Source organism: Platichthys flesus, chromosome 13, assembly GCF_949316205.1.
Source record: "Platichthys flesus chromosome 13, fPlaFle2.1, whole genome shotgun sequence".
NCBI lineage: Eukaryota > Metazoa > Chordata > Actinopteri > Pleuronectiformes > Pleuronectidae > Platichthys > Platichthys flesus.
Genome location: NC_084957.1, coordinates 8,634,787 through 8,662,105, shown reverse-complemented (window position 1 = coordinate 8,662,105; position 27,319 = coordinate 8,634,787). Strand labels below are relative to the sequence as shown.

General features: G+C 41.9%; 1 protein-coding gene across 6 annotated transcripts in view; it reads right to left on the bottom strand.

Moving 5' to 3' along the window:
• Positions 1–22,446: 22,446 nt before the first annotated feature.
• The window catches only part of epha3 (eph receptor A3), a 180,653-nt gene continuing 175,780 nt past the window's right edge, over positions 22,447–27,319 (bottom strand). For 5 of the 6 annotated variants that reach the window (XM_062402042.1, XM_062402043.1, XM_062402040.1 and 2 more), the window contains one exon: positions 22,447–25,058. In XM_062402042.1, coding sequence (XP_062258026.1) covers positions 24,953–25,058 — 106 coding nt within the window. In that variant the 3' untranslated portion in view covers positions 22,447–24,952. Of the gene's footprint in view, positions 25,059–26,387; positions 26,506–27,319 lie in introns of all 6 variants that reach the window. The other variant, XM_062402041.1, reaches the window with a different exon arrangement.

Genomic DNA, 27,319 nt, shown 5'->3' with positions numbered 1-27,319 from the left:
TATTTTCCTCTTTTTACGTCAACTATTATCATTTTTCTCAATACTAATCTCGTTATTCAATATGGAATGCTTGTGTATTTGTGCATAACCACCAGCAAGCTGCACTCTTCCCATACACAACAGCAGCAAAAGCACAACTGCACGTACACAACTCCAACTTTAAACGGATCCGCAAATCCCGTAAGAAACTCCAGCAGGCCGACTCTTCGCCGCATCAGCCACCACAGCGTGTTATAGTTATGCAGCTTAGATTATGAAGCACAGTATAAACAGCTCAGACTTTCAAAAAATGCAACAGTTGCTTTGACCGGTCTGTAATAAGCATGCTCAGCCCTTAGGCACGCATTAAACATTAACACTGGGTCTGCACAGGCCTGTAATCCAGCACTCGATTCCCTCATGTGAGGCAAGAGGACAAATCACTCGGGCCAGACCGAGAGTCGAGCAACACACACACACACACACACACACACACACACACACATACCCACACACACACACACTTTACTTTCTCCTGAACAGACGACAACAGACCCAGAACGAGGCTTTCAGTGATCATCATTCTTGTCTGGTGCTTCAGCAACGTGTTCACTGATGAGGTGCATGTTAGTTAGATCATGTCTTCATCACACAAACAGTTAGTGTGGAAGGAGAAGGTGAACATTGGCTGTTGTGCGGTGACTGAAACACATAAACATATCGTACCAGAGCGTTAAAATTATCGGATCTTGGCGAAAACGATTGTTCAGTCATATACAAAAAATAAATAATAATAAAGTAACAATAAATACATTGTTTAGCAGAACAATTTGACATCACATGAAAATAAATGGTTTAAGCTCTACCTCCAAATCCCTGCCTATTTCATCAAAACAAACATGTGTTTACAAAGACACACATAGCAGAGGCAGTGTGAGTGTGAAGGGAAAGAGCTAAAGCTGGAGTGCAGATAATGTAACAAGCAGCAGCTATTTGAGTGCAAGCGCAGGGGTTCGAGTCGGAGCATTTCAGTTCTGCTCTCAAACTGAAAGACAGGAAAACTCACCAAGAAAATATGTACAGTACAAACATAAACAGGAAACACTTCATATTGTAGCTTAAGTGCTCTGTTTGAGTTCAAATCCTTCTCTGAACGATCAGGAGCTTCCTGTCCTCATTCAACTGCTGCTCACTTCATTTCCATTCATTCGAGTCAGATCTTATGAACGCGTCGGAATGATGTTCTCATTCAAAAAGCCATTAATCACGTCCTTTCCACTCCAGCCCGGTGTCTGTCAGTGTTGCGTTTGTGAGATGAGACGGCTGGCAAGACGCTGGGACACATCTCATGGAGCTGAATGCTACTGAGATCATGGGATTCATCAGTGAACCACACTCCCACTCCCTTTTCAACAGACAATGATTGCAATGTACCCTCTGCTGTGGGAGCTTCCTGGAGACGAGTGATGATTAACCTATCCTTTGAGAGATTGTGTGTGTGTGTGTGTGTGTGTGTGTGTGTGTGTGTGTGTGTGTGTGTGTGTGTGTGTGTGTGCGTGTGTGTCCAGATTACTGTGCAGACTGTGTTGGTCTACTTTTAGGATATTATGACTTTTATACCCTGGCGACAGAATCCCCTCATGGCAGTGAAAGAAAGACTTGGAATGAACCCTTGGGCAGAAACACACACTCATGCTCACATTCACACACACACACAAACACACACACACGCACACACAGATCCAGTGCCTGGTCCTGTTTAGAGGAAGGAATTAGGCTGCAGTGGTTTGGAGTTCAACTCTGGTATTAATTGAAAGCTGGCTAATCCGCTTTATCAGGAGCAGATTGCACAGTTCATGTGATGTAGACTCTCTTTCATACGCTTCCAGACTGGCCTCCGTATGACTCAGTAAAAAAGAAGACGAGGATGTTGTTACAATTTTATGAATTTTCTGCGTTTTGCGTGACTTTAAATTAAAGGTGTTGACTCTGGAGTTCTGGGAGTGGGTGGCAGTTCTTACAAGAAGCACAAAGTTAATTTACTGTCACATGAACAAAAGAAAATCTCGGGACAAACTCTGCAGACACAACAAACCGATGGGAAACTTTCAAAACACTGAGGGGAGCGGTGGCGCCTGGGTGGAGCGCTCAGGAGGCAGGACACGCCGGACAAATGCTATTGTGGCGTCGGCCCTCATCACCAAAAGCTCTGGGATCCAAGTCCACATCGTTGTCGACAGCTCTTTTTCAACCCCGAGATATTTGAATTCTTCCAGTTTTTCTTTTCTGTCGTGTGTTTGGAAGCTTCACCGACACAAACGCTCACAGGGAACTTTACATCAAATTTCCTGCCGTATTATCACATTGGCTCAAGCAAACATTTCACTAACAGTCTGGCAGGAAAGGTTCCAGAGAATATCCAACGCAACCGACTGAAGTTCACCAAAGTTGAGCTCCACAAAAAGTCGATTGTATTATTCGCGTCCTCGCTCGCACATTCATGCATGTGTGACCGTGCCCTCAAACTGTACCATCAGCATAACTGACCAACTGACCCACGCACCCTAACTAAGCTCAACCAAGTAGATTTAGAGCCTCAATACACCACAGCTTCATTCAGAAAAACTCAAATTACTTGTCTTTCCAATGATCCTGAGTAGTTATAGTAAACTTAGTTAACTAAACCAAAGCCCTGACTCATTTCTGTCTCAAGTCATCCTCCTCGTTCTGCCTCCTCTCCCATCACTCCCCTGATCTCTACAGGCAGTTTGTGTGAATGTGCACAGAGAAGTCCTGCTTTTAAATAATTTCATATACTGCAGGATTGTTAGGTTTCTCTGCTGTTGCATGCAGCTCATGAGAGAAAACCAGCAGCCGGCGAACCGCCCGCCTTCTCCATCACCCTTACAATAATAACCAAACACTTAAGGTTGTGGATCTGTCATGTAGAGAAGAAACAATGTCGACTCCTGGTTTCACGGTGGAAAATAAAGAGTGGCGCTCTGTGTGGGAGTTTCTTTTCACCCCCCCCCCACCCCCCCCTTCGTCCCTACCGTAGACTTCGCCGCTCTGTGTACAACATCTCCTGACTTCCTCCTTTGCTTCCATCATAATTACCTCGGCGGCGAGGAGGTCTCCCGACGATAAAGTGTAACCACGAGCCATAAAGAAGCCGCTCGCACAGACGGCACATGGGCTCGTTCTTTACAGGAGGACAGCCTCACATAAACTGCATAATGTTGTTTGGGATATCCATCTTTTCTACTCTGAATTTAATTAAAATACCACATTATGCTTCTAATTTAACGCTTGTGTATAACGACATCACTGCAACTGCTACACTGCTACTCCCTCAGGCCAGTGTCAAGCCCGAGCTGCTCTGAAGGGAACCAGCCTCGCCACTGCAGCTGGTTAGCAGCTCTCTGGGTTCAAGTCGGAGAATTTCCTTCAAAGTAAGTTAATAGGGTTGAAAGTATATATGAGTATAAAAAGGGGATTACAAATACATGAATATGATCAATAAATGAAAGCAAACCAAAAAAGAGGCAACCATGTGGATGGGTTAAGTTTAAACACACACACGTATATGGTAATGGTCAAGAGTTGTCTAGTCTTGATGAGCACTCAACACGCTTTACGGTAGAGTTTTATTCCATTCACTCCATTTCCAGCTCTCTCATAGATCACACTTGTTGTTGTTGTTGATGCCATTTTTCTGTGATGAAGAGGGTTTTGTGGAGATACTAGAAAAGGACTTCTATTCATAATTAATTCAAATAGGACATTCTATCACGTTACAGACCTGCTGAAATAACATCTGGGTCTTTTAGAAACTGTCTTAGATTGCTGCAAATATGTAGAGAACTGTTGAAATACCAAAACCTAAAACATGATTTGGGTTGTCTCTCATTACTCATGTAAAATAGGTTTAGGCGTGATGAGACAGGCAACAACTGCTAAATATACAAATGAACAAATTAATAACAACAAAACTCATGTCATAAAGAATTTACCCTACTATATGGTCTGATAGAACTTTAATAATTCATCAACCCGGTGAAAACTCGTGATAGATGTCGACATGTGACCGAGAATGTTTTACGACAAATGCTGCTGACATTTTCAGAATGTTTGCTTTTTTGCCGATTCATCAGAACAATTTAAGACGAGATCATGAGCTACAAGGTCGGTTTGTTTCTTCCTGCACGGAGCGTCTGTTTGAAACAATCTACCTGGCGGCCGACAACAGAGGAGGAGCATTATAAAGCACAAACTTGCCTGTGATTTTGATCCAAGCTCACATTATGCATGATATATCGGGAGGCCCAATATGCTTGATGGCGCAGTAATTAGGAGCTATATATTTTCCCCGAGTGATCAGCGAGAATCATTACCGCCTTATCTCTGTGATGAATGTTTCATGAGTCTTAGCAGTTATGAATATATTTGTTCCCATTTTGTATGTACATATTCAAATGATGGAAAGTTCCTACTTAGGAGTTGGAATTTATATTTCCATCCAAGTGTCCAGTTCAGGCCTGAGATCAGCTGGAGCTCTGATTCGGTCCAAAAAAACGAAACAAAATAAAATAAGAGCTTTAATTAAGTTAAATAAATAGATTAATTACTGTATCTTTTTCCAGCCACATGTTGGTGATCATTTGATTTCTTCTTTCTCACTCACGCCAAGAGTGACGTTACAGAGGTAACACAGAACTACTCGAGTTACTTTCTATTCTTTACAGTATTAACACGTAAACGTCAGCTGTTGGCCGGTTCCCTCAAAGCGTTCCAGTGCCGGGGGCCTTTAATAAACGAGTGGATATCAGCCTCTGGATCAGAGAGAGTGCTGTGGAAACGAGACGGAGGGAATTTAAAGTACAATAATCCGTGTGTGACAGATGTAAACTGAGCGTAAAGAAATGTAAATACAGGCGATTCCAAAAGTGCCTTTCCTGAGGTGTAATTTATCTCGAGCACTAATGCGCCCACACGCACACTTCCACAGCGACACATGCTTCCGTCCACGTGTTCACGACATCTCACTCTCCCAGTCCCACACAAACACTGGTGCAGGTGCAGCTCTTTTTGACTGATGAGCCTGTAAGTGTTTCCAAAGAGCGCGCTGCTCTCTGACAGCTGTCTCCACACACACTGTTTATATGAAACTCTCCATCCTGCTCTCCCTTCCCTTTGTTCTCCCCCCCCCCCCCCCCACACTCACTCTCCTCTCCTCTACAACCCACTGCTGCTGCTGCCATATCTATCTATCTCTCTCTCTCTCTCTTTCCACTGTGGCTGAGCTCCAGTCAGTCTTTCATGCCGCCGAGTGAAGTGCCAACTCTCAAGGTACGGTAACAAGAGTAAAACTCGGAATCATCTGAAGAGAACTTAACTCCGCTCCGTGTAGTCGGAGCAGAGTGAAAAGCAATCTGCGGCGGCTCCGGGGTTTCAGACCAGAGAAAGGGAAGCAGCTGCAGCGATGCCAGTGCCAAGATTGCATTTCGATCTCCACACATTGACAGAAAGTTCAACAATTACCCCAGAGCACAGCCTCAAAATATGATTAGCATGGACCCAGATGATAATGGCTTTTACATGCAATTACGCCAAAGGGGGAATTACCCAGTGTATGGGAATAATGTAGCTGGGGGAATGGGACAATTGCTAGCTAATGCCTGTTGTGGTTGGCTGACCCACTGGAAATTTGTTTATTATAAAGGTCTTATATTCAGACAGGCTGCGTCTGCACTAAATCATATGATGGATATTCACGGAAAGAAAAAACTTCTTTACATTTAATTAGTGATGTGGAAGTATTTAGGTCATTTTGGAGCGATAAAGCCGCGTCTTAGTTAACTTTTCATGCATGTTAATCCAGTGATTGCACTTAACTAAATGGGCCAAGATCTACAAATGTGCACACAGTGATTTCCTCCCCAGTGATAAAGGGAAGTCTAAAGCTGGTGAGAACTCTGAGAGACGACGGAATGTTTACGGAAGGTTGTTTCCAAAGTCTGTTGTTTTCAGATTTCAGAAAACTTGGAAGGTGCACCTGCTTGTGAAATGTGATTCGGCTGTGAGATTCTGCTACTTGTGTTGTGGCGCCTGCTGTTGACTCCGGTGCATCAAAATGAAAACCTGATCTCACACTCGTCATTTTCAGTTGCTCCGCTTTGGTTTGAGGTAAGTTTGTGTGGGGGGGGGGGGTGAAAAAACCCTGGGATACTCCTGACTGCACTCGGTGCATTTGGTATTTGGAGAGCAGAAATATAAATAAATTACAAACTTGACTCCAACTAAGAATACAAGTCAGTTGAGATTTACAAAAATAAAATAAACCGAGGCACTATTGTTTCGGAAAAATGTAAAAAGCTTTTATTAGCGTGGAAAATGCATTTCAAAGATGATACCCTGCAGGGACGCAGCATTAGCCACACTTATAGAGCCTTACTGATATTTCCGCAGTTCCTTTGTTTGTCTTATTTTTGTGTAATAAAATGTGTTACCCCTGCACCAAAGACCTCATCTTTATTAAAATACACTTTTTTAACTTTCTTAACTAAACTTTTGACTTCATCAACGCACCGAAATACTCTAAAGAGGACATACAGTAATTGTTATAATTATGTTTTAATTTATATATATATTTAAATTATTGTGTAGTTATTATACTATATTTATTCAATAATACAATTTCTATTTTGTTATTTCTATTTTATAATTACTACTAAAGACTAAATTTACCATAATGTAATTCAAATAGTCACTTGATAATTGGAAAAAGGTTCTTTCTCTCTCACACACTGATCAATAAAGTCTGACCAGAGAGAAGTAGCGATACAAATGACCAATCCATTCAGGATTGACATTTTGGGTGACCTGCTTTTAAATTTGATTTATTCTTTCCATGCAGACAAAACTTGTCAAGTTTCTGTCAGTGTCTAGACTTCAGCGAAAAACAAAGATGAAAACTGCTATTTTAGACAATCCCATCGAAGAACATCTTTCACAGTGACTTAACTTGATTTCCAGAATTTCCCCAAGCACCTTTTGGGTGAGACCCAACAACAAAGAGAACAATAACTCTTCCTGCTCGACAGAAATATTGGGACTGGGACGATATTTCCAGTTGAGTTAAACACCGGTTGCAATATTATAGCTGGAGGAGTTTTCCCACTGGGTGTCCAGTACTCACCCTCCTGCAACAATAGAAAGACATACACACAAGAAAATAGACGCATTTTCACAAACCTATAAATTCTTAATCTCCCGTTTTGGCCATTGCACTTGTACTCCTAAAGAAATAGTAGAAATTGTTATGGATCAAATAACCAGAAAAGTGTATAAACACACACATGATATATACATGGACACGCACACAGCTGTATTATAGAACTGACAGTAGATCTACAGCAGGCGTTTGACCAGACTGCTCCATATCCACCGTATAAGACAAAGCTAGTGCTGACTGAGTGTGATCTGGGTTTGGCAGCTCCGTATATCAGTTGAACGTGGTACATTCCACGGCACACCACTCCAGTTCTTTTGTTTAGACTATCACCGATCACAACGGTTATGAAGCGCCGTGGCTGCAACCCCGCGGCCTTCCTTCGCTGGGAGTCAGCTGCCTCGTCTGGCGGTGTTGGGTAACCCTGAGTCAGAGCTCTGTGGCTTGTCTTCGTGTAAACAGATGGTCTCGGCTCTGATGACTAGTTCCTGATCTCACCCAGATAGGGATCCGGGCTGTCAGATGAGATTTCCAGGCTCTACAGAGGTGAGACGACTGAAATGGTTGGAAATATGTCGAGCGTAAATAAAGGACCGGCTCCGGTTTCCAGTGAGAGGTTCTATTTATATTAGAACCACAATCAAAGTGTGTGAAGAGTGTCAGGGTAGGAAACCATATCGTGCGTGTGTCATGTACCATGTATGTTGACACTATGTACATTATCTACATTGTATCTAGATTCACGATATCTCGCCTGGAGAACAAAAGAAAAAGGGAATTTGAGAAAAAGAGAAAGGAATAAAACGAAAGTTCAACGAATTGATGAGGTTTCTTAAAGGAAAAATGGTAATTGGGAATAAACCTTTAACTCTAATATTCGTATTAATCTTCTTTGTTCTGTTTATTGGCAGCTGACAAACAACATCAAGGGGAATCTCTGCGATTTCACAGTGTCTTCTTCTTACGGACGCTTTATTCTTATTAAGACTCACTTAGCATTCTGTAACCCCGTAAGTTCTCAAAGAAATAAAAATATGATTGCACTAAAACAAACTGCATATACAAAATCAAAGGAACTCAGGTCTGCCGACTTAAAATCAAAGAACATTTCATAAAAAAAGGTCAATATTAAATTTATGAATCAGCATAACTTCTGACTGAAATTATATGGTTCAGACTCCAGTTTCATTAATATAATAAAATAAAGTGTTCGGATAAAAAGCTTTCACAAAATACTTTCATTACATTTTACTTCATTAATATATTATCAAATTTAATTATTACTCCTTTATTTTAAGACAGTGCCCTTGATCTTAATTCAAGCCACATCAGAAAGTCAGTGAAGCTGGACGCTATCTGGGTTATCTGGATTTTTATGGAGAAAGCGATTCAGCGATCAAAGACATTTCAAACATTGCTTCACGGTTCAGAGCTGTTCTTAGCGGCTTGGATGTCCCTCCTTTCGCTAGCATTACATTGAAATTCACTGTTTTCCACTAATGCTGCTACAACATGAAATTACTGCCTGGAAATCTTGGTCATATAAATAAAGACCAAAGCTATTAGTCATTAGCCGACCAAACTTTCCAGTTTATAAATGTGGCTTCGTCTTGGCCTAAATGCCTTCTGTGTGTTACAGCGTCCTTATTTAATATATCATCTCACAGCCGCCAGCTTTTCATTACTATCTGAAGAGTGGTGGGGTTGTTATTAAAGCTTTTTTTCAAGTGTCAAGCAAGTGCAAGTATCCTCCACTTAGCAAATACTGTGCAGGGCTCAGCCTTACATCCTTGACCTTTACCCACACGGCCCACCTTCCTCCACATTCCTCACACGCTGACGCTATTCTTCCATCTCATGATGTCAGTCTGAGAACAGTCATATTCTCTGGACAAGGAATGAGGGAGGAAGAAGGACTTTCCAAGTGGGATGAAGTGATCATCCCTTTAGGTATTCTGCTCTTAGAGCTTACAAGCTTTGACGAGGGCCAGAGTATCCAGAAGAAGCTGCTTAATACACTGCAAGTATTCCTCCTGCTCTCCCCACCTTGCCCCTCAGATGGGAGACAGGGGAGGAGGGAGGCGGGGGGGATTTGGGAGGTTTGTGTGGATTGCATTTGATCAAACTGGACCTTTACTAGGATCTCGCCTCACATTTTCCATCCAAAGAGGCTGGGGCGCTAGCAGACCATCACATCATTACAAGGGCTTTGATAGCCATACCTCTGTTATAGGGGAAAGTAGGCAAGGTGCCCTGTGTCTGTGTGAGTCTGTCTGTGCGAGTGTGGCTGCCTTTGTCTCATCTGCCAGTTCACATCATCTCGGTTTGCCAAGTTGTGGTCCGAGCTGAAATATAATATTTTGTAAACATCTAACATTTGTCTTGCATTTACGTTTTTTTTTCATTCCGTTCCCCTGCTCCCGGACTTGAACTATTTTTCTGGCTGTTTCTCAGCAACCCCCTTGAAATAATCCAAACCATGCTGTCTGTATGCTATGTGGTTTATTTATGCTCTACATTTCTTCTGTTTAGTCACACATCATACACCCTGATACTGATGGCTTGTAGAATTTGTAACATTTAATATCCAGAAGTGGGAATAAAACGGAAAAAATACAGAATCTTTGCACCTGTATAGGAGCAGCTTTAATGTGAACAAATAAACACCCTCATATTGAGATCTACTTAAAGTGAACTAGGGCAGAAACTAGATCAAATCGTTTTTTTCTGATTGAGCAAAAGCGATATAAGCACGACACATTGAGGATAAGGTTAAGTTTAGACTCAGTCTTTCTCCACTCAGACCGCCTGTGATTAAAAATTGTCACAAACACGTGAAAAAAGTCATCTTTCTATGCCATCAATCCTGAGGTTAGTATCTTAAATATTATTATTAGAGGATCTCTTAAATATATTGGACACAGGACCTACAGGTTAGTTTGTTACAGGTTTTCTTGGATCACTGGATTCACTAGACTGTAGAAGGCAGTAAGGCCTCCACCCCACGACACATGATTTATGGAAATAGAAAAAGAAAACATATTTGCTAAGTATTCTGTTCAATTTCATTTGTCAATGCTCTTTCCTTAATAGATAAAGAGTTCCTCTTAACCCAATTCACAACTTAAATGTGAAAAGAAATAAATTGAATAACAACCAAAACCAAAGGGATGAACTTCATACAATAAAATGATATGTGTCCTCGTTGACATGGTACTCCTTTAAAGTTACCTTGAAATGTTAGTAGTTATTCTTAGGTTACTTTAAGGCATCAGTTGAATTCCTTTCTTAAATTAACTGAGAGAAAAAAAGAAAGAGCAAATTAAGAATAAATCTCCTCAGTCATTTAAACGGCACAGACATCCACACATCAGCGTCCAGGTGAAACCAAGGTATCCACATGTTGTAGCAGTAGATGAAGAAGCTCACAGCTCAACCTTAAACAAAACCAGCCGGTTGACAAATGTGCAGAGCAGTTATTTCCAAATGTCTCTTTTCACTTCACACTGGAATTCACATTACAAGGCTCACAGTAGCTGTAATAAAACATTATGAACTGTCTCCACTGTCAGAATAAAACACATTGTACGTTCACATTTCACAGTGCATACAGATCAGATTCTACAGGAAGTGAGTAAACTCAAGTTAAGCTATGAATGTAGCGCTTAGCATCAAGACTCGATGAACAGACAGAAGTTGGCGGCAGAACCGCTCATCAGCTCATCTAACAACTAACTCCACACATGTCTGTCTGTCTGTCTGTGAACCGTGAACCATTCGTCTAATTGGCTTCCTACTTGGCATGTGGAGCGTTTCTCCTGGGAAGTGCAGTGCTGGTTTTGGTCCAATATGGAAATGTGATATGTTCAATATTAACAAAATTTGAATAAACAGGCGACCAGCGTTCTGTTGACGACGTAGTGGTGTGTTATTTTCCCAGCGTCCTCACATAAAGTAAACCAGTGGTCAGCAACTGGCAGCCTGCAGGGAATAACATCTGGCCCACCTGGTGATTTTGAAGATTAACTATCTTTTATTTCACCACATGGGAGCTGCTAATCTCCATCATGACACAAAACATTCAAACAATCACTTCCTCTTTAACAAGCTGTCTTCAAAGTTAAAGCGAAATGTTCATTTCGTTGCCGTAGTGCTCCGTAGTGAGCTGGATCACTGAGCCTTTATTTTGAAAAGTTGGGAACTTTGGTTTGAAAATGATATAGATTGCTCAGCAGCTTAAGTTAACCACAAAGGTGAACAGTAATAAAGTCAATTCAATTTCATTTTATGAAAACCCAGACTATAAAATGTCCACTGCAGATAAACCAGGTAGGATGAACTAGCTACATTCTGCACCATGGACTGTTTATAAAATAGCTCAGCACATAACATCCATCACTCAAAGAATAACTAAGTGACTGTAAGTTATAGAACTCTTTGAGAGGGACTCACTAGTGACAAAGAATCATTCTGGAGCTTTAAAGGGGACATATTATGCCCATTTTACCACAGTTGATATGGTTCCTTGGGGTCTTAATAAAATGTCTGTACAGTTTTTTTGATCAAAATACCACAAGGATCATTTAAACAGCACCCTTTTTACCCTGTCTAAAACAGCCCTCCTCAGATTGACCTTTTTTGAGTGCCCCGCCCCCCTCACCCCACTGTTGAGTCTCAACGTTAAGGAGTCCCGGGGGTCCCTTGTTTATGCGGCCACTTTAATGTCTGACGGGCAGCAGCAGCATAGGGAGCTCCCCGGCTAGCGTAAGCTTGCAAGCTAACCGGGCCGGTGGAGCCCGGCTAACATGCCAGATACTCAAATTAACGTGTAGAAGCACTACAAGAGTGGAATTTTCATAATATGTCCCCTTTAACACAGGACAAACACATGGCCTCTTCCAAACAGGCAGGTTGAGACCAAGCATCGCTCTACTTTAAACAACAATTACAATAAATTCACTTCACAAACAACATCCTGACTGGTTTTGCTCGGACTTCCTGAAACAGAAAGTGAGATGCGGATCAACTCTGTTTTTAACTGAATTAAATTGAATTAAACTGACAGTAGTTAACTCACCTGGGTAATCCTCCACCTTCAGAAGTTCACTTCTCTCTCACAGCAGCTCGGCAGAGTCCAGGACTTCTTCCATTTCTATCAAAGTCCCTGCCAGTCCCACTTCAACTCTTGTCATTAGTTAATCAAAGTTTTTAGTTTCTCTCTGTGCAGCCATTTTACATCACCGGCTGGTAGTTTACAGGTGATGCATTTAGGGGACTTCTGCAAGATATGTAAACTCCACATAGCTTCAGGCGATGCATTTAATGTAACTTCATCTGTAACTTTGAAAAGTACAGAAAATAACCTGCCATAAACTCACATTTGACACATTTTGTTTGTTTATAACTTTTACTCATCATAGTATTGTTTGCTTCTTTTTATTTGATTATCTGATATCATATTCACTGATATTCCCGTGTCATTATGGTCCATATGCAGGAGTTGTGATGTTAAATTAATAATGCGTGCTTAGATAATTTTGCAAATTTAAGAAAGGATGGGCTTTAACTCACTTTATGTCATGTTTTTTTAAATCAGAATTCTCAACACTGGACATCTGAAGTCCCCATAACGCAGTGGATGATGACATCTTACATCATATCACTCCATATCATGACAGTTACATGACATGCGTGTAAGGTGCACCTCATTATATACTTCGCATACTAAACAGGTTTTAAAGGAGCATGATGTAATATGTAGTGTGTTGACATGTGAATGCAAAAGAAAACAACACTGCATTTTAGAAAATATTTTTTTTAACATAGTTTCATTTCAGTATTTGTTTGTATCCTTCAGTTTCATAGCCTGGCTATAGGGTTATATTTAGTTGCACTACCTTCTATATTTTCAATCACATTACTATTACTAATACTTCATGACATTAATGCTCTCCATACATTCAGCACATGTACTGTATAAGTATATATGTAGTCAGCCATGTGATCAATAAAGCAAAAAGGCTTTTATTGCCCCTAAACGTTAGGTTGTGTTATTGTTTTAACAGCATTATGCCTCCATTAGGACAAAGTGTCATCTTACCAAATCAATAAGGACATGTCTGACATTCCCCACGAGTCTGACTGTCCGTCTATCTGTCCCCTGCTCCCTGTTTATGTCATTAGTGAATCACAGCAGCCACTTCCCTGAACTGTTTGGACGGCTGTAACCGGAGAGGAAGTCAGAATCGGAGAGCATGTAAAGGCAGCCGAAAGCCGCCCCGGCTTGTTAATGTCGTTTCGCCTCTGACGACAATGATCGGAAGTTGGAAGGTTTTTATCATTTTTAATCGCACAGCAATAAGCTCCATCCGGTTCCTGAATGCCCTCAGCGGACCTGCAAAAGTCCAACACAGGTGCACATGTTCATATGAGCAGCAGAACTCTGGGAAGAAAGTTCCCATCCACGACAAGCAGGCTTTGCCACGCTCACCACTGCACGCTCGTTTATGAAATGTGCAATGAAGGCATGTGTGTGAGCCAGGATTTCCACACACACACAAACACACACATGCGCGCCTCCCTCCTCTGCGCACGCTCACTTATGCACACACAAACAATAAGGTCCCCATGAAAGGAGGGCTGAGATCTAAAGAGACGTAACCAAGTTTGACAATCAACAGCCCCATTAAAGCAGGCCCCGCTGCAACCAAACACAGCGGTAATTGTAAATGTCAGGCAGAATTAACACAAAAATAAATAGCTTAACTTTCCTTATGTGTATATATGAGAGAGGGAGAGTATCACAGCGGAGCCCCGAGACACAGCCTCACACAAGTCAGTCATCAGCTATAGCTACATAGCAAGTATTCTGATCTTTAAAGGAATATGATCCACGCTCAAAGGAATCAAATTATACATTTTGACTGTACAAACAGATTACACACATGTGAACCATGTAACATTTATGGCTTTTCAGAGCAACACGTTCACCGCGCCGCTGCGTTCGTTTTCTGTTTTTCCCATATTCTCCTCTTCGGCTTCGATCGCATTGCAAAACGAAATGAATGCCGATGAAAGATCTAACCCCGGCGCTGGACTCGTCCTCCACATTCCTGCAGGACGAGTGTGGTATGACTGATTGACTGGTTGGCCGGCTAACACACAGACTGCGGTCGAGTCTGAACTGGAACACTCGGGAGGGGAGAAGGGCCGGAAAGAACTTGTCATGTCTCCTCCGCTGACATGGAAACGCACGAGAGGAAAGAGGAACAAAGAGTGGGTGGGAGGACGGGTGGGTGTGGGGAACAGTCAGAAACTGTGACACAGATAGGAATCTCGCTTTACGCACCATGTGGAGGCAGCCATGCGTGTGCGCCTTATGGCCTCGGCCGTAACTTGGCCCCCGTCGCTTCACTGTGTTTTGTCCCGCTCGCCCCAACGCTCTGTATTTGTGTGTGCTGGCACAGACCTGGTGTTGTGTTCACTAGTTATGTCATGGTTCCTGGCCTGGGCCCTTCTGCAGCGGGTGTGTGGATTAGCTTATGATTGTTCTGGGATGGGCCGCACTCGCTGCAGCTCCAGCTGCAACGTTCCCAGAACCGACTCGGAGACTTCAGCTTGAGAAGAAAATTATAACTTAGGTATCAGAATTAAACTCAGGGTGATTTTTTTTTTTTTTTTTTTAGATATGTCCAAATAAGCTAATTCTATTTTCAAGAATGCATTTAAAATGTCCTGCGTTTCCTCCAACAAAATGTCAAGCCTTTGGATTTGTGAATAGACAGTGTGGAAGAGAGCCAGTTTATCTTGTGAACAGCAGTGGTGGGACGTAACAAAGTACATTTAATTACTTATTCACGAAAAAATGTATGTTTCTGTGCTTAACTTATTTAAAAATTATTTGGATTTATTACCTATATTTTTTTTTTTGTTTTTCCACTTTTAGTTCTGTAAAAAAACTGGCAAATATCTGTATGTTCTACTCCACTTCATTCCCAATGCACTGTGTTACATGTTCTCATAGTCTTTTATATTTTTAAGTAATTAATAACATGGGGGGGAGTAGGTCCTCTGATCCAATGAACGCAAGCAGGTAACATTAGACCCCGCCTCCTTCAACAAGGCGGGGCCATATGAGTGATGATGTTTTAATGCTTTTAGTATATTTGATTGCAAGTTATTACTCATGTTTACTTAACTAGGAAAGTTAACATAGACTTTTTTATTTTTACAATGAAGTGTCCTTAAATAATAAATTAGTTTCAATATTTTAAAATAATGAAGTACTTCCTCCACCACCGGTGTATTGTAAAATAAATATATATTAACTTTTGACTCCTGCATATGCCTTAGGGGAATTTGATATTGTTGCTATAAATCTTTGTATATTAAAAAATTTTTCTTTCTTTCATGAGTTTTCATATTTGGATTGTTTTGTGGGTAATAAAATTGTCTATGTTTACTTTTGTTGGCAAACTCACTGGCCCTTGAGGGAGGAATAAAGAATGTTAAATTAAATAGAATACAATTGAATTGAGCTGAGTTGTATTAAATTGAATTGAATTATGTGACGGACATTTCAGTTGATACCTGTGGAGAGCATGAGGTCACTGAACCAGGATCTAGTGATACGATACTAAAAGGTAAAAATCCTCTGTTGGACTTTCTTGAAACACTGATGTTGAAATGTAGCTCATGCTGTAACAGTGATACAGGCAGTAGTAAGTGAAAGTACACTTTGTTTTGATCCAAACTATATTTCACCCAGTCATCAATATCTTTCGTTGAGGTTTGACATCATCCAATTTCTTTTTTTTTAGTTTTTCCCCCAAAAAATATGTCAGTGTAACTACCGTTAAAAAAAAAACGGGCAATGCCTTAACCACTGCAGCAGCTGCGGAGCTCCGGCTGCAACATCTTCTGAAACTCAGCTGTTTAAGTCAAAAGTGGCATTAACATGTGGCCTTGCAATTCACGGAGGTCAAGCTCAGCGGGGAAGGCATGAAAACTGCTAGAAACACCAGTAGTCAAAGAGGGACCTTGTCAGAAATGTATCCCTGTGCCCATGGCCCCCGACCCCAATCATAAAACTCACAGACACTGAGGAAACCCACCAGTAAATCAGCTTGTCACTGGCTCTGACACACTGGGTTTGATCCCGGTGATATATGACTTTAATATGTGAATGGAAAAGACGGAGAAGCGGAGAGGATGTGAGACACAGACAGAGAGGAGGGGGGTTGGGGGGGGGGGTAATGAAACATAAAAAGTGACTTTTGAGTTTGTGAAAGTGAGCGAAGGTGTGTGAGCACATCAGGAAAAAATGTCTGATCCGTAAAATGACAATAATAAAACAATAATATGTGAGGATGCATTTAATGATGAATCAAATAATCCAGAGTGTGGACTGATCCAAACGATGCCAGTGAGATTCAAACCATATAAGGAACTTGTTAAACAAGTGTGTAGAGAATACTAAGAGCTATTTAAAACTTTGGAAAAAACTCACAATTACTTTAGATAAAGTATATACTCCAGGTAAAATTAAAGCTGTACCTAATTACAGGATGTGTGAAGCTGATGATGATAGTTGTAAAAAAAAAAAAAAAAACATTTGTTGTTGAATAATACATTTTACACATATTGACTTTTTTGACTACCAGCGAGTGGTGGAAGTTTTATACTATTTTATTTAATATATATAAATGGAGAACAAAACATTTTGTATTGGTGCATCAAACAAATTATAGAAAAGATATATTAAGGTCCTACGTGTGAATCAAATCTTCAGAGTCACAGCATTAAACCATACAGATCATATTTCCTGGAAGCTTGTAAGGATGGGCCACGGGTAATAAAAGAACCTATTCAATTCTGGGATGGATCCGGACAGAGGCGGATCCAAGAGTATTATTTTAACTTGTATGTAACTTTGCAAGATTTTCACTGAATTCCTGCTGATAATATCATATCCTCATCATGTATTATTACACTGATGCATCTCTGGAGTGTGTTTGAATTTAAGGGGGCCAGTTTGTCTGACAGTGGAATATCAGTAAAGACAATTTGCCGTGACCAACTCTACATGATAAATAAAGATGTTGATTACTAATTCCAAACTTTGTGCGATTGTTCGTATCAGTGTGTGTGTGTTGCTTATATCTCCTATACGTAATTATTTGTTTTGAAATCCAAGAGATTAAAACAGGGGGTCTTTTGATCCGCTTTCTCTAATTCCCCAATTTTCCTCAAACTCTAATCCTCTTTCAGCAAAAAAACATCTGTCAGTTGAATGTGATGAAAACAAATAAAAGAAGATTATCACCCTCGACTGTGCAACATCCATTCTTGTGAATGATGCAAGCGGAGGCACAGCAGTGGAAATCAGGCTCTTGTTCAGCATCATCTCGTGGTGTCATCATTACGAGGAGAGAGGGAGACATAAAGCAAGAGATGCCTATTAACTTCTGTTGAATTAATACTAATGAGCTGTTAATGAATGTAAAATGATCCTAATGAATATGTGATGCCAATAAAAGCAGAGCCGGGTCGACGGAGGGAGAGAGAGACAAGACCACAGAAGGTGAGAGAAGCAGAACAGGGGATGACAGGGGGCAGAAAGGTGACGGTGGAGGAGAAGATAGAGAGCTGAGAGGAAATTGAGAAGAAGAGGAAGAGGAGGAAGAGAAATTGAGAAGAAGAGGAAGAGGAGGAAGAGAAAAAAGCACCAGAAAGAGAGTGAGAGAAATGATGGAGAGAGAGAGGGAAGGAGAGATGACAGAGTGCTGACATCAGAGGAGCAGCAGTCCCTCCACATCACTCAGCCTTCATGGAAAAATCAATTCTCCCCGGTACGGAGGACGGTGTCGACAGCCGGCCGGACCAGCAGCTCCACAGTCTTACTCCAGCCATTAACATTATGAGGCAGAGCGGTAATAGCTCTGTCTCTTCAGGTATCAATCCAGCTATTCTGCTCTTCTGATGGACTTCTGGGCTGGGATCCAGACTCATATAATGAAATGAGAACTTTTTGTGTAATTATATTGTGCTCATATTGAATATCATGAAATACCTCAAGTTTTAAGCATTAAAACTTTATTTGTCTCCACGTGTGACCAGGAATAATGTGTGTGAAATTTACTCAACTGTACTTAATGACTATAGTTTTTTTGTTAATCCATATTAAAGAGGATTTTGCAGCGTTATAGCATTTTAATGATCCTACAGCATAAGCTTTCACTTTCTTATGGTTTTCCACCAAAGCGGAAGAAGCCTTGTCCAATTTGGGAAGAAAAACAATATTATAATGTCTGGTCTTGTTTCACCTCATGTGCCTGTGCAAGAGTTTAGTGTTGCCTCTTGCCCATGTGGGTTCAACGGTTAGAAAGCTAGTCAAACACTCAGTTGTGAACCAACTACTAAAATAAAGGAATAAAATAAAAAAAAGTAAAATATTTTGTACTTTGGTTATTTGTTTAATCCAGAGTCTAACAAAATAATATTTATGTCATAACTGGCATGCATGTTGCGTATATTTGCTAAGAGGAAAGGATGTGAATGGAAATAACGATGAAAAAAATATTTTCAACTTCAATTTAGAATTAGAATTAGATCTAATTCACTCAAATGATCCACTAAAACTGCTGGTTAACACTTGAAGCAGTTATTTGTAGTTGGTCCAACAACTTGTTTCAGTGTAGGAGGATAATTCCTGGATTTGTTCTCGTGGTTCTGCCTCCGGTGAGGAGGTGGCGGCAGCATTAGCTTCACTTCCCTTTGTGATGGCATCGTTTGTCAAAGTGACAGAAGTGGACTGAGCACTCGCGGTCCTGGAACCTGTGTATGTGTGTGTGCTGTGATGGTAACAGTGCACGTTACTTTGGTAATAACATGACTGAGGAGTCAATGTGTGCTCAGAGAGTTCAAAGCCAACAATTTACACCCCATCTATCTTTGTACATGTATGTGTGCGTTAATTTACTGAATTACTGATTATGTTTCAGGCCCCATGTGTATTATCGGAGTCAATAAAGGATTTATAATTACAATTCAAATCCACAAAAGTGAATCCACTGTCTGCAACGCGCACAAATAACATCCTCTTATTTTCAGCACTGCCTTGCTTCCTGTCTGATCTATACAACACTTGATTCCTCTCAAGGCTCCCTCTCCACACAGATAAACACGCTCTTCAACTAAAGATAATCAACACGTGACATCCTGGTTATTTATTGGTGAACTATGAACCCAGTAAGTGAGCTTACGAGGATACCAGCCACCACAACAGTCCGCAGAGGCAGGGCTGAACGGGGCGCTATGAGTTTGCAACATGGCGTCCGGCCCTTCAAAGCAGCTGCACGCAGCTGGAGGCCAGTTTTTAGCAGGAAGCGAGAGGGAAGCGAGAGGGGAGCGAGAGGGGAGCCGGAGTGATGTGGCAACAGAGCAGGCTTCAAAGGGAGGAGACAGATCCAGACGGTGGGGATGGGATTATAGGGCCCTGGACCATCAGGTGTAATTCTATCAGCTGCGGTGAGGTGACAACACAATTTTGAAAATACAGACAGAAGAAGATAAAAAGCTTATTTTAAAAGTAAAGTTGGATACATTTTCCTCCGTTGGTCGATGATAATGACAAAAATATAACCTGATGTTAAAAAATGAAAAATGCACAAGCCAAAATTCAAACGGTCAAACTATGGACCCACATGGAGAGACTGGTTGACACATCATGGTTCTTTTTTAAAGTTAAAGAGCAACCGGGGGATGGAGCCGCAGTCACAAGGTCTTATTGACATACGCGTTTGACCAATCGTGAGTCAGTCTCAACTGTCAATCATGACGTTTAACATTGTTTTTGTGGCATTGAATAACTAATCAAACATACATCAGTGTAATAGTAACTAGCCTACCTAAAATAAAAAAAGCATCTCTGAGAATAACTGTTATAATAAACAATAAATGTACTTTGACTTTTTTGTTTGGTGCATGTCCCATCCACTTACATGGAGGAGGTGGGATTTATTACCTATATTGCAGCCAACAACCTGGTGATAATCCAGATGTTTCGGCTTCACATCTGGGGAACAGCCACACTCTTTTAGAACAGTCCATAGCACACAGGCGGGGGGGCCGATGATGATGGTAAAGTTCAGGTTGAAAACCACAGTAGTTAAAACGTCAGTGATGGTTCTGTCTCATTCATGCCTGTACAGAAAAAACGCGTGTTGTCATAAATCTGGTGAAAGGCGCCGTGTCTCACTGCCGAACGCGATGGTTAAAAGATTTCTGTTCAAAGCGGGGAATGAGTTTCGCACATCAAGACGTTGTTTTCTCATTATCATTACTCTCCAAGTGGAACTGGCCGGTATCTGCAGCAGCCGGGGGAGCACATTTCAACACCGCTGCCAAGTGCAGGGATGATGAATGGCGCTGCTTAATCCTCCCCTGCGTTATTGCATTATCGTATGCCACTGTTCCTAAAGTTTCTATCTACTCGGACAGGACTGACAGAGGCTTTGTAGATCCAGCACACCTGCCTTCCACACCTCCTCTCCATGGTTTCATCTCCCCTCAGCTTTCTCTCCCGCCTTCCCGCCTCCGCCCTCGCTCTGTCTTTCCCATCAGGACCCGAGGAGTTTTTTTTTTCTGCAGATAAAAACAAAGACCAAATTGGTGGTGTTGTCGAGCATACTGCGCTCATTGTTTCCCGACTCGGGGAGGGCAGCGTCCTGTTTTCTCTCCACGCACATCTGCCTTTCGAAACATCTGGATAGTGTCAACCTTTCAACGCCGAGCGGAGCGGCCATCACTCTTCCCTCTGTCTGACACATCTCATCTCCTCCCAGTCAGCAGGCAGAGAGGAAAAGCAGATCCTCCGCATTGAAATCGGACGACAAATCGGCCCTGACCGTGCACGCTCAGATACGAGGCGTTTTATTAGATGTGGCCGAGGAAGTGAGGAGCCGGCGGCGTGCACGGTGGACGGGATTAGAAACAGAGGCTGAGGTGGTTCAGGAAGCCTGTTAACAGATGTGAACAAAGTGTTGCACGTCCAGTGTATTAAACTATTCTGGTCTTTTTCACACACTGACATAAGAGATATCGAGGATGACAATTGCTAATACATTTGACTACTTTACAAGTTTGAATGCCTTTTGTATTTGATATTTCTGTTTATTTCAAATATTGACATCAAAGACACTTCTTGGCTGGGACTGAACTTTCTATGGACTCCTCTGTTCGAGGCTCATTGCCCTGTGAACTGCGTGATTTGAAGCACCTGTCCCGTACACTATATATGTCAGCCGGATGATTGGTGGCTTTTATTCTGAAGAAAGCAAGATGTGCTAAAAGATTGATCTATGGAATGTAAAATGAAAAGATGACATCTGAGTTACGAGCGTCCCACTTCCACTTGTGATCTTTTGCACATGTGGAAATGCGCTCACGCTTTTAAAAGGAGAAAAGTCACCAAAAAAAAATCACGCGGCGTCCTCGAGCCATCAAATAAAAACACAGGAGCGGGTCGATCATCGTCCATTTTTTGGAAAATATTTTGCCAATATTTATTATAAAAATATAAATGTTTCCACTACAAATCATCTTACATTAGTAGACAAAGGCCATCTACATTTGCACACGGAAACTCTCACACAGACACACGAGTCAGTCTTGAGACAGAAGATGAGGGATCTGGATATAGGGGTGCATTATAACAGTATTGCTCTCTCAGATAAGTAAGTCAAAATATCCAAAAACACAGATAGCGCTGACACATAATTTAACTGTATGCTACGAAAGAAAGAAACACATTGCGCTTTATAATGTTAACAAATAAATAATAACGTAATCGCAATCGCCTTTTTATTGTAGAAAAAAAAAAAAGAAAAGCGGACAATCATAACCCAAAACACGATAAAATATAATACAGATGATTTTTGACTCTTTTTTTTTTTAATTAAAATGTCGCACCACTTTTTTTTATTTATTCTTTTATACATACAAACATTTTTACAAAGAGGGATGGCCATGTACAAATAGTGGGATCTGTGGTGCTAGCTGCTATCGTGACGATGGTTGCCAGTATGTACATGCTAATTGGAACACTTAGCAGCAACAGCAGCATCCACAGGTTGACCGAGTAACAGAGGAGCGGCCGATGACACTGAACAGGGCTGGGTTTCCCAAAAGCACCAGACTCTACCCCCCCCCCCCCCCCCCCCCACCACCCACCCCCCCCCCCCCCCCCCCCCCGGTCCATTTATTAAGCTTAAGTCTATAGCCAAGGCAGTTACATTTCCATTGAAAGTGCTCAAATACTGTGTACTAAGTGCTTGGAACAGGCCCAAAGAAGCCACCTCGTGGTTAAATGTGACCCGACCGACAGCACAACGTACCAAAGTGTCCAGTTTAGAAATACTGGCTGTGTGTTGACCGGGTGACATTGAAGCAGGAGGCGTCTTTAAACATGTACTTCATTGTACAAATATCCTTTGAGTTCTATGGTGCCCTTAGGAAATCCCAATCCTGGACATATGATGACCTAGGAGAGAAGAATCTATTGGAAGTGTTACATCTGTCTCAGGGCATCTCCACACGCTGCTCATGAGAACACAGAAAATACACCGAGACTTTGTTGAAGACAAACTGGAGCTTTTTGCTTGGCGATCCCACCGTGAACCGACCCTGAACACAGCAACGGGAGGCACTCTACTTTTTGCATTTAACACGCCGGGATTTAAGGATTTAAAGAGCTCAAATTTAAACAAGAACAAAGTACTTTTTTTTTTTTCTCTTACAGCAAATTTCCGATCAAAGAAGTAAATGACAGATCCAACATGGGTTTGAAAAAAAGATGGAATTTTACTTTTGCATTTAACACACCAGGATTTATGGATTAAGAGCTAATTTTATAGAAGAACAACGCATTTTCTACAGCACAGTTCGGATTAAAGAAGTGAACGACAGAACCCCCCGCGGCTTTTGTTAATAAGTTATGGATTCAGACCAAAGCAAACGACAGAGAAGCAGTGTGATCTACAGTGACTCTACACCTGGTGTTCTGTGGGGCTAATGAGGCCAATCCGCTAAGACCTGAGGAAGAAGCTCGAGTACAAACTCACGTCTAGTTTGAAACACTTCCACAACGCAGCAGCATCTGAAGCGTGGAGGCCTGGAGAGATGACACTGCTTCATCTACTGCCTGCTGCACACTGGAGGATTTTCAAATCTTAACTGACGTGAGAGAATTAAGACTTAACGACAGATGTAGCTGATGTTTGATCATTTAATCAAGAACGCTCGACAAATCTCTGAGTGGTGATTCCCGTGATTCTGGAGCTTCCGGGACCTCACAGACTTCTAAATATGAACAAACATGGAGGCCGGCATCACAACGCTTCAGCTTGCTCTCATTGGCTACTGCTGGTTTTTGCTCACTCTCCAAACTGCTGTTCTTTTTGCACTACATGTGTCTCCCCAGTTTTCCCTTGGAGAGGCCTTACATGACAGGCCTCCTCGGTCCGAAACCAGGGAGGCTCAGATTCAGTCAGTGACATTAAAACTATGTCATGGCCTCCAAATCTTTGATGCCCCCGCGATCATCAGAAGGATGGAATCAGACCCATAATCAGGCCTATTCTCCCCTGTGCAGCAGCCATGGTTCAAGTTCTCTTAGTCCTTTTCCTCCGCTTCAACCTTGTCTGGCTCCCTTCTTTCCTAACCTACAATCTCAATTCCTGGCAATGCTCTCTCTCGCTCGCTCTGTCCCTCTCTCCCTGTTAGAACCAAAATAAATGAATGAATACATCCTGAGATTTCACACAAAGGGCATTCGGTTGAGGGAACGGCACTAAAAACTGTACAGTATCTGCTCGTAAGCACATAGAACATATCAAAATTCTGTGTGTGAAGTGTGTTATGGCCTCTGTACCTTTCGAAGCATAGCGTTCACTACGTTATACATGTGACGGAGTCATGGCTTCCACGATGAGACTATTTAACTGATTATCATCATTATTGCTTTTATGTGACATTTCTACCGAATGCAAATGCTATAGGTTAGAGCTACGGTGTAAAATGGTTGGGTTATCGTCTTGGTGTGAATACCAGCTCAGCTCTCTCATGGACAGAGACGGTAAATGTAGGTAGTTCACGTCAACACCTCACACCTCAGGCTTCATTAGTCCAGGAGGGGTCCACATCCAGGTGAGCTGCTACTGTCCACCACTGCTCCTCCACACGAGGCCTCTCAGACGTTTCACCGCCTCGTTCCACAGGCTGGTGGGAAGAGACTGTGAGCATTGCCTGAATCCCTTTATTAGCCGTAAAAGAGAAGGCTACGCTAACCGGCTATGCCAATATTGGAGCGCTCGGGCTTCCACGTTAGTCCAGTCCTTGCCCTGTATCCAAGTCCAGACCCAGTTTGAATCCCTGACCAGGTCTCGCTCCCCTCCTCGGCTCTCCCCACCCTCTGGTTAGTCCTTAAGGCATCTCAACTTGGGCATGGAGGGACAGAGGGATGAAGAGTCAGCCATTCCACCAGCTGATCTCCCTCCTGTTCCACTTGTCAGGACTTGACATCGTCTCTCAACAAAACAATCAAAGTCCCTTCGCCTGAATCGTACATTTTTCCTCCTCTTCCCTCCGTTTGTGGTTTGGATACGCAGCCACTGTGTTAGAGTGCGATAAGCAACCACAGTCTGTTAACACAGACGGAAAGACATGTCGTTTTTTTCTTTATTATTAAACAGGTACTGGGCCGTCCTTGGTGTGGGAATCTAGGGCTTTGAGGCTGCTCACGATCTTCTTCTGTGGTCCTACAATTGTCACTCCGACCTTTTTCAGATCTCTGTTTTTGTGAAGGACAGAGACACAGAGAGAGAGAGAGAGAGGGACAGAGAAAGAGAGAGTGGAGGAAGAGGGAAAGATTGGGGAGAAAAAAAAAAGGTGCAAATTGTGCATTAGTGATGGAGGCTGGTGACACCCACGTGGTATTTAATAACCTGCGCCCCAGTGCTGCTCCTTTCACTTTCCCAATGCAGCTGTCATTCACAAAGGACTGCATTTCCCTGAAGGCCACAGGGCTGCCACATCTCTGAGGGAGGTGTGTGTTGGTCTCACTCTCCATCACTAACAAACAGGGCGGTGGGCCTGTGGGGCTGCAGTGACAGCTGCTATTATGACTCTGCCAGTGGAGGAAACTGTGGCATTCTGAGGTCTCGCTGGAAAAGACCTAGTTTCCTGCATGGAACTGCATTTCCTTGGACAAGGCAGGTTTAAGGTTTGGGGAGAGGAGCAGCACTAGTTCCTGAGTTTATACAACAGTGTGATTCAGATGCGTCCGGTCACGTGTTAAACGCTCTTAGAGATTAGTTACTGTTCATGCATTCTGTGTGAGAAAAGACCTCAGGTCTAGATGTGTCACACGTGTTATGTATCATACATATTAAATACAAATACACAGTAGTTAGTCTGCTGAATCAAAATGTCAAGCCAGTTAACACACACACAGTACCAGCAATGTATACACACAGTATTGCTGATAACACAAGAGTCAAAGCACATAGTAATACATATGTCTGTTGACCATCTAATATACATGACATTCTATTAGTAGAAGCAGTGGGGTTGCAGTTGGAGTTGTGGCAGTTCTACGACAAACGCTTAGCAGACAGATCAAGGTTTTTCATGTGTTGTTAAATAATTATATCACTTTTTATTATTTGCAAGCAGGAGATTTAGTTTGTCAGAACAGACAGAGCTGCAGAAATTCAGCAACAAAGAAAACTCCAGGAGATCACGGACTTGGCTTCACTTTGTGTTATGATATAAAGGGATAGGGATGTAACTCAAAAGTTTATAATGTTAACTGTATGATTTATTTATTTATTCTTATTTTCTTAATATGTGTTTTGTAGCTGTAACAAACAACAGCATTATGAAAGATAGACAATAGCATCGGGAAAATGTCCAAATATTCCAAATGTTCCTTTGTCTGTCGGAGCCTATTCAAGGGTCCTTCACCTTATTTCCTGTTTACAAAGCTATAGCTGTCTTAAATATTTACTACAGATACTATCCCTTTAGAGATCAGACAAGTGAAAGCCCATCCGTGCTTCTGGAGGTAGGCTACTGCTCCCAGGCGTGGGGTCTGTAGAGCCCCTCATCCTCCACCCACCATCCAGAGGCCGAGGAGGCGGAGAGGAGCTGGCCGTTAGAGAGTGGTGATCCCCATGGACGGCTCCCATTCTGGGCAAGTGGCGGGTGTGACGTGGACCTCCGTCAGAACCACTCTACTGAGACACAGCCAGGTCCGCCAACATTAACACATTGAACTTGATGCCATCAAATGCTTTATCTCACAAATGCTCATTGAAGCACATTTATCTTATAATAAAAAAGAAACAGTAATAAATCAGGCATATAAATCGAACATTTGTGTTATATTGAGAGAAGAGGACAAACATTAATCATGACAAAAATGCTATTAGACAGTAACTCTTGTGTTTCTGAACACTGAAGCAGAACTTTTATGACCTCAAAATATACAGAAAGTCCCGTGTTTATTGAAAAAAGAAAAACTCTCAGCCAAAATGTAGCGTAAATCCATCCAGAATACATGAGATATCATAAATAAGAATAAAAAGTCTTTTAAAAAAAAGCACAAATTTACTACTGCAAAGGTCATACATTCTGGATGTCACTGGTGTAGCAATGTAGAACTTAAGATGTATGCTTATGGGGAATAATCATTAATCACTCAAAGACTGTAAATCCAGTGTTTTTCTAAATATCGAGTGGAAATATAAAGGGGGGGGGGGGGGTGCAGGCTGAACAAAAGTGCAATGACATTTGAAAAGAGCAAAAATAAGACACTGCTGCACCACGGCGTCAACTGAGGAGACAGACAGTGTTAAGTTGCAATCGAGTGCAATTTATCTTGAGGCCAATGCTACTCTGGCCTTGTATCAGCTACAGTTCAAGCATTATAAAGGCATTTGGAGACTGACTCAGGACAATGCATCTCTGCTGTGCTTAGAGCAGAACTGTTTAGAGTCCAAACTGTTGTGTTGTCATCTTTTTAAAAATTCTGTTTATAATTTAATCAGT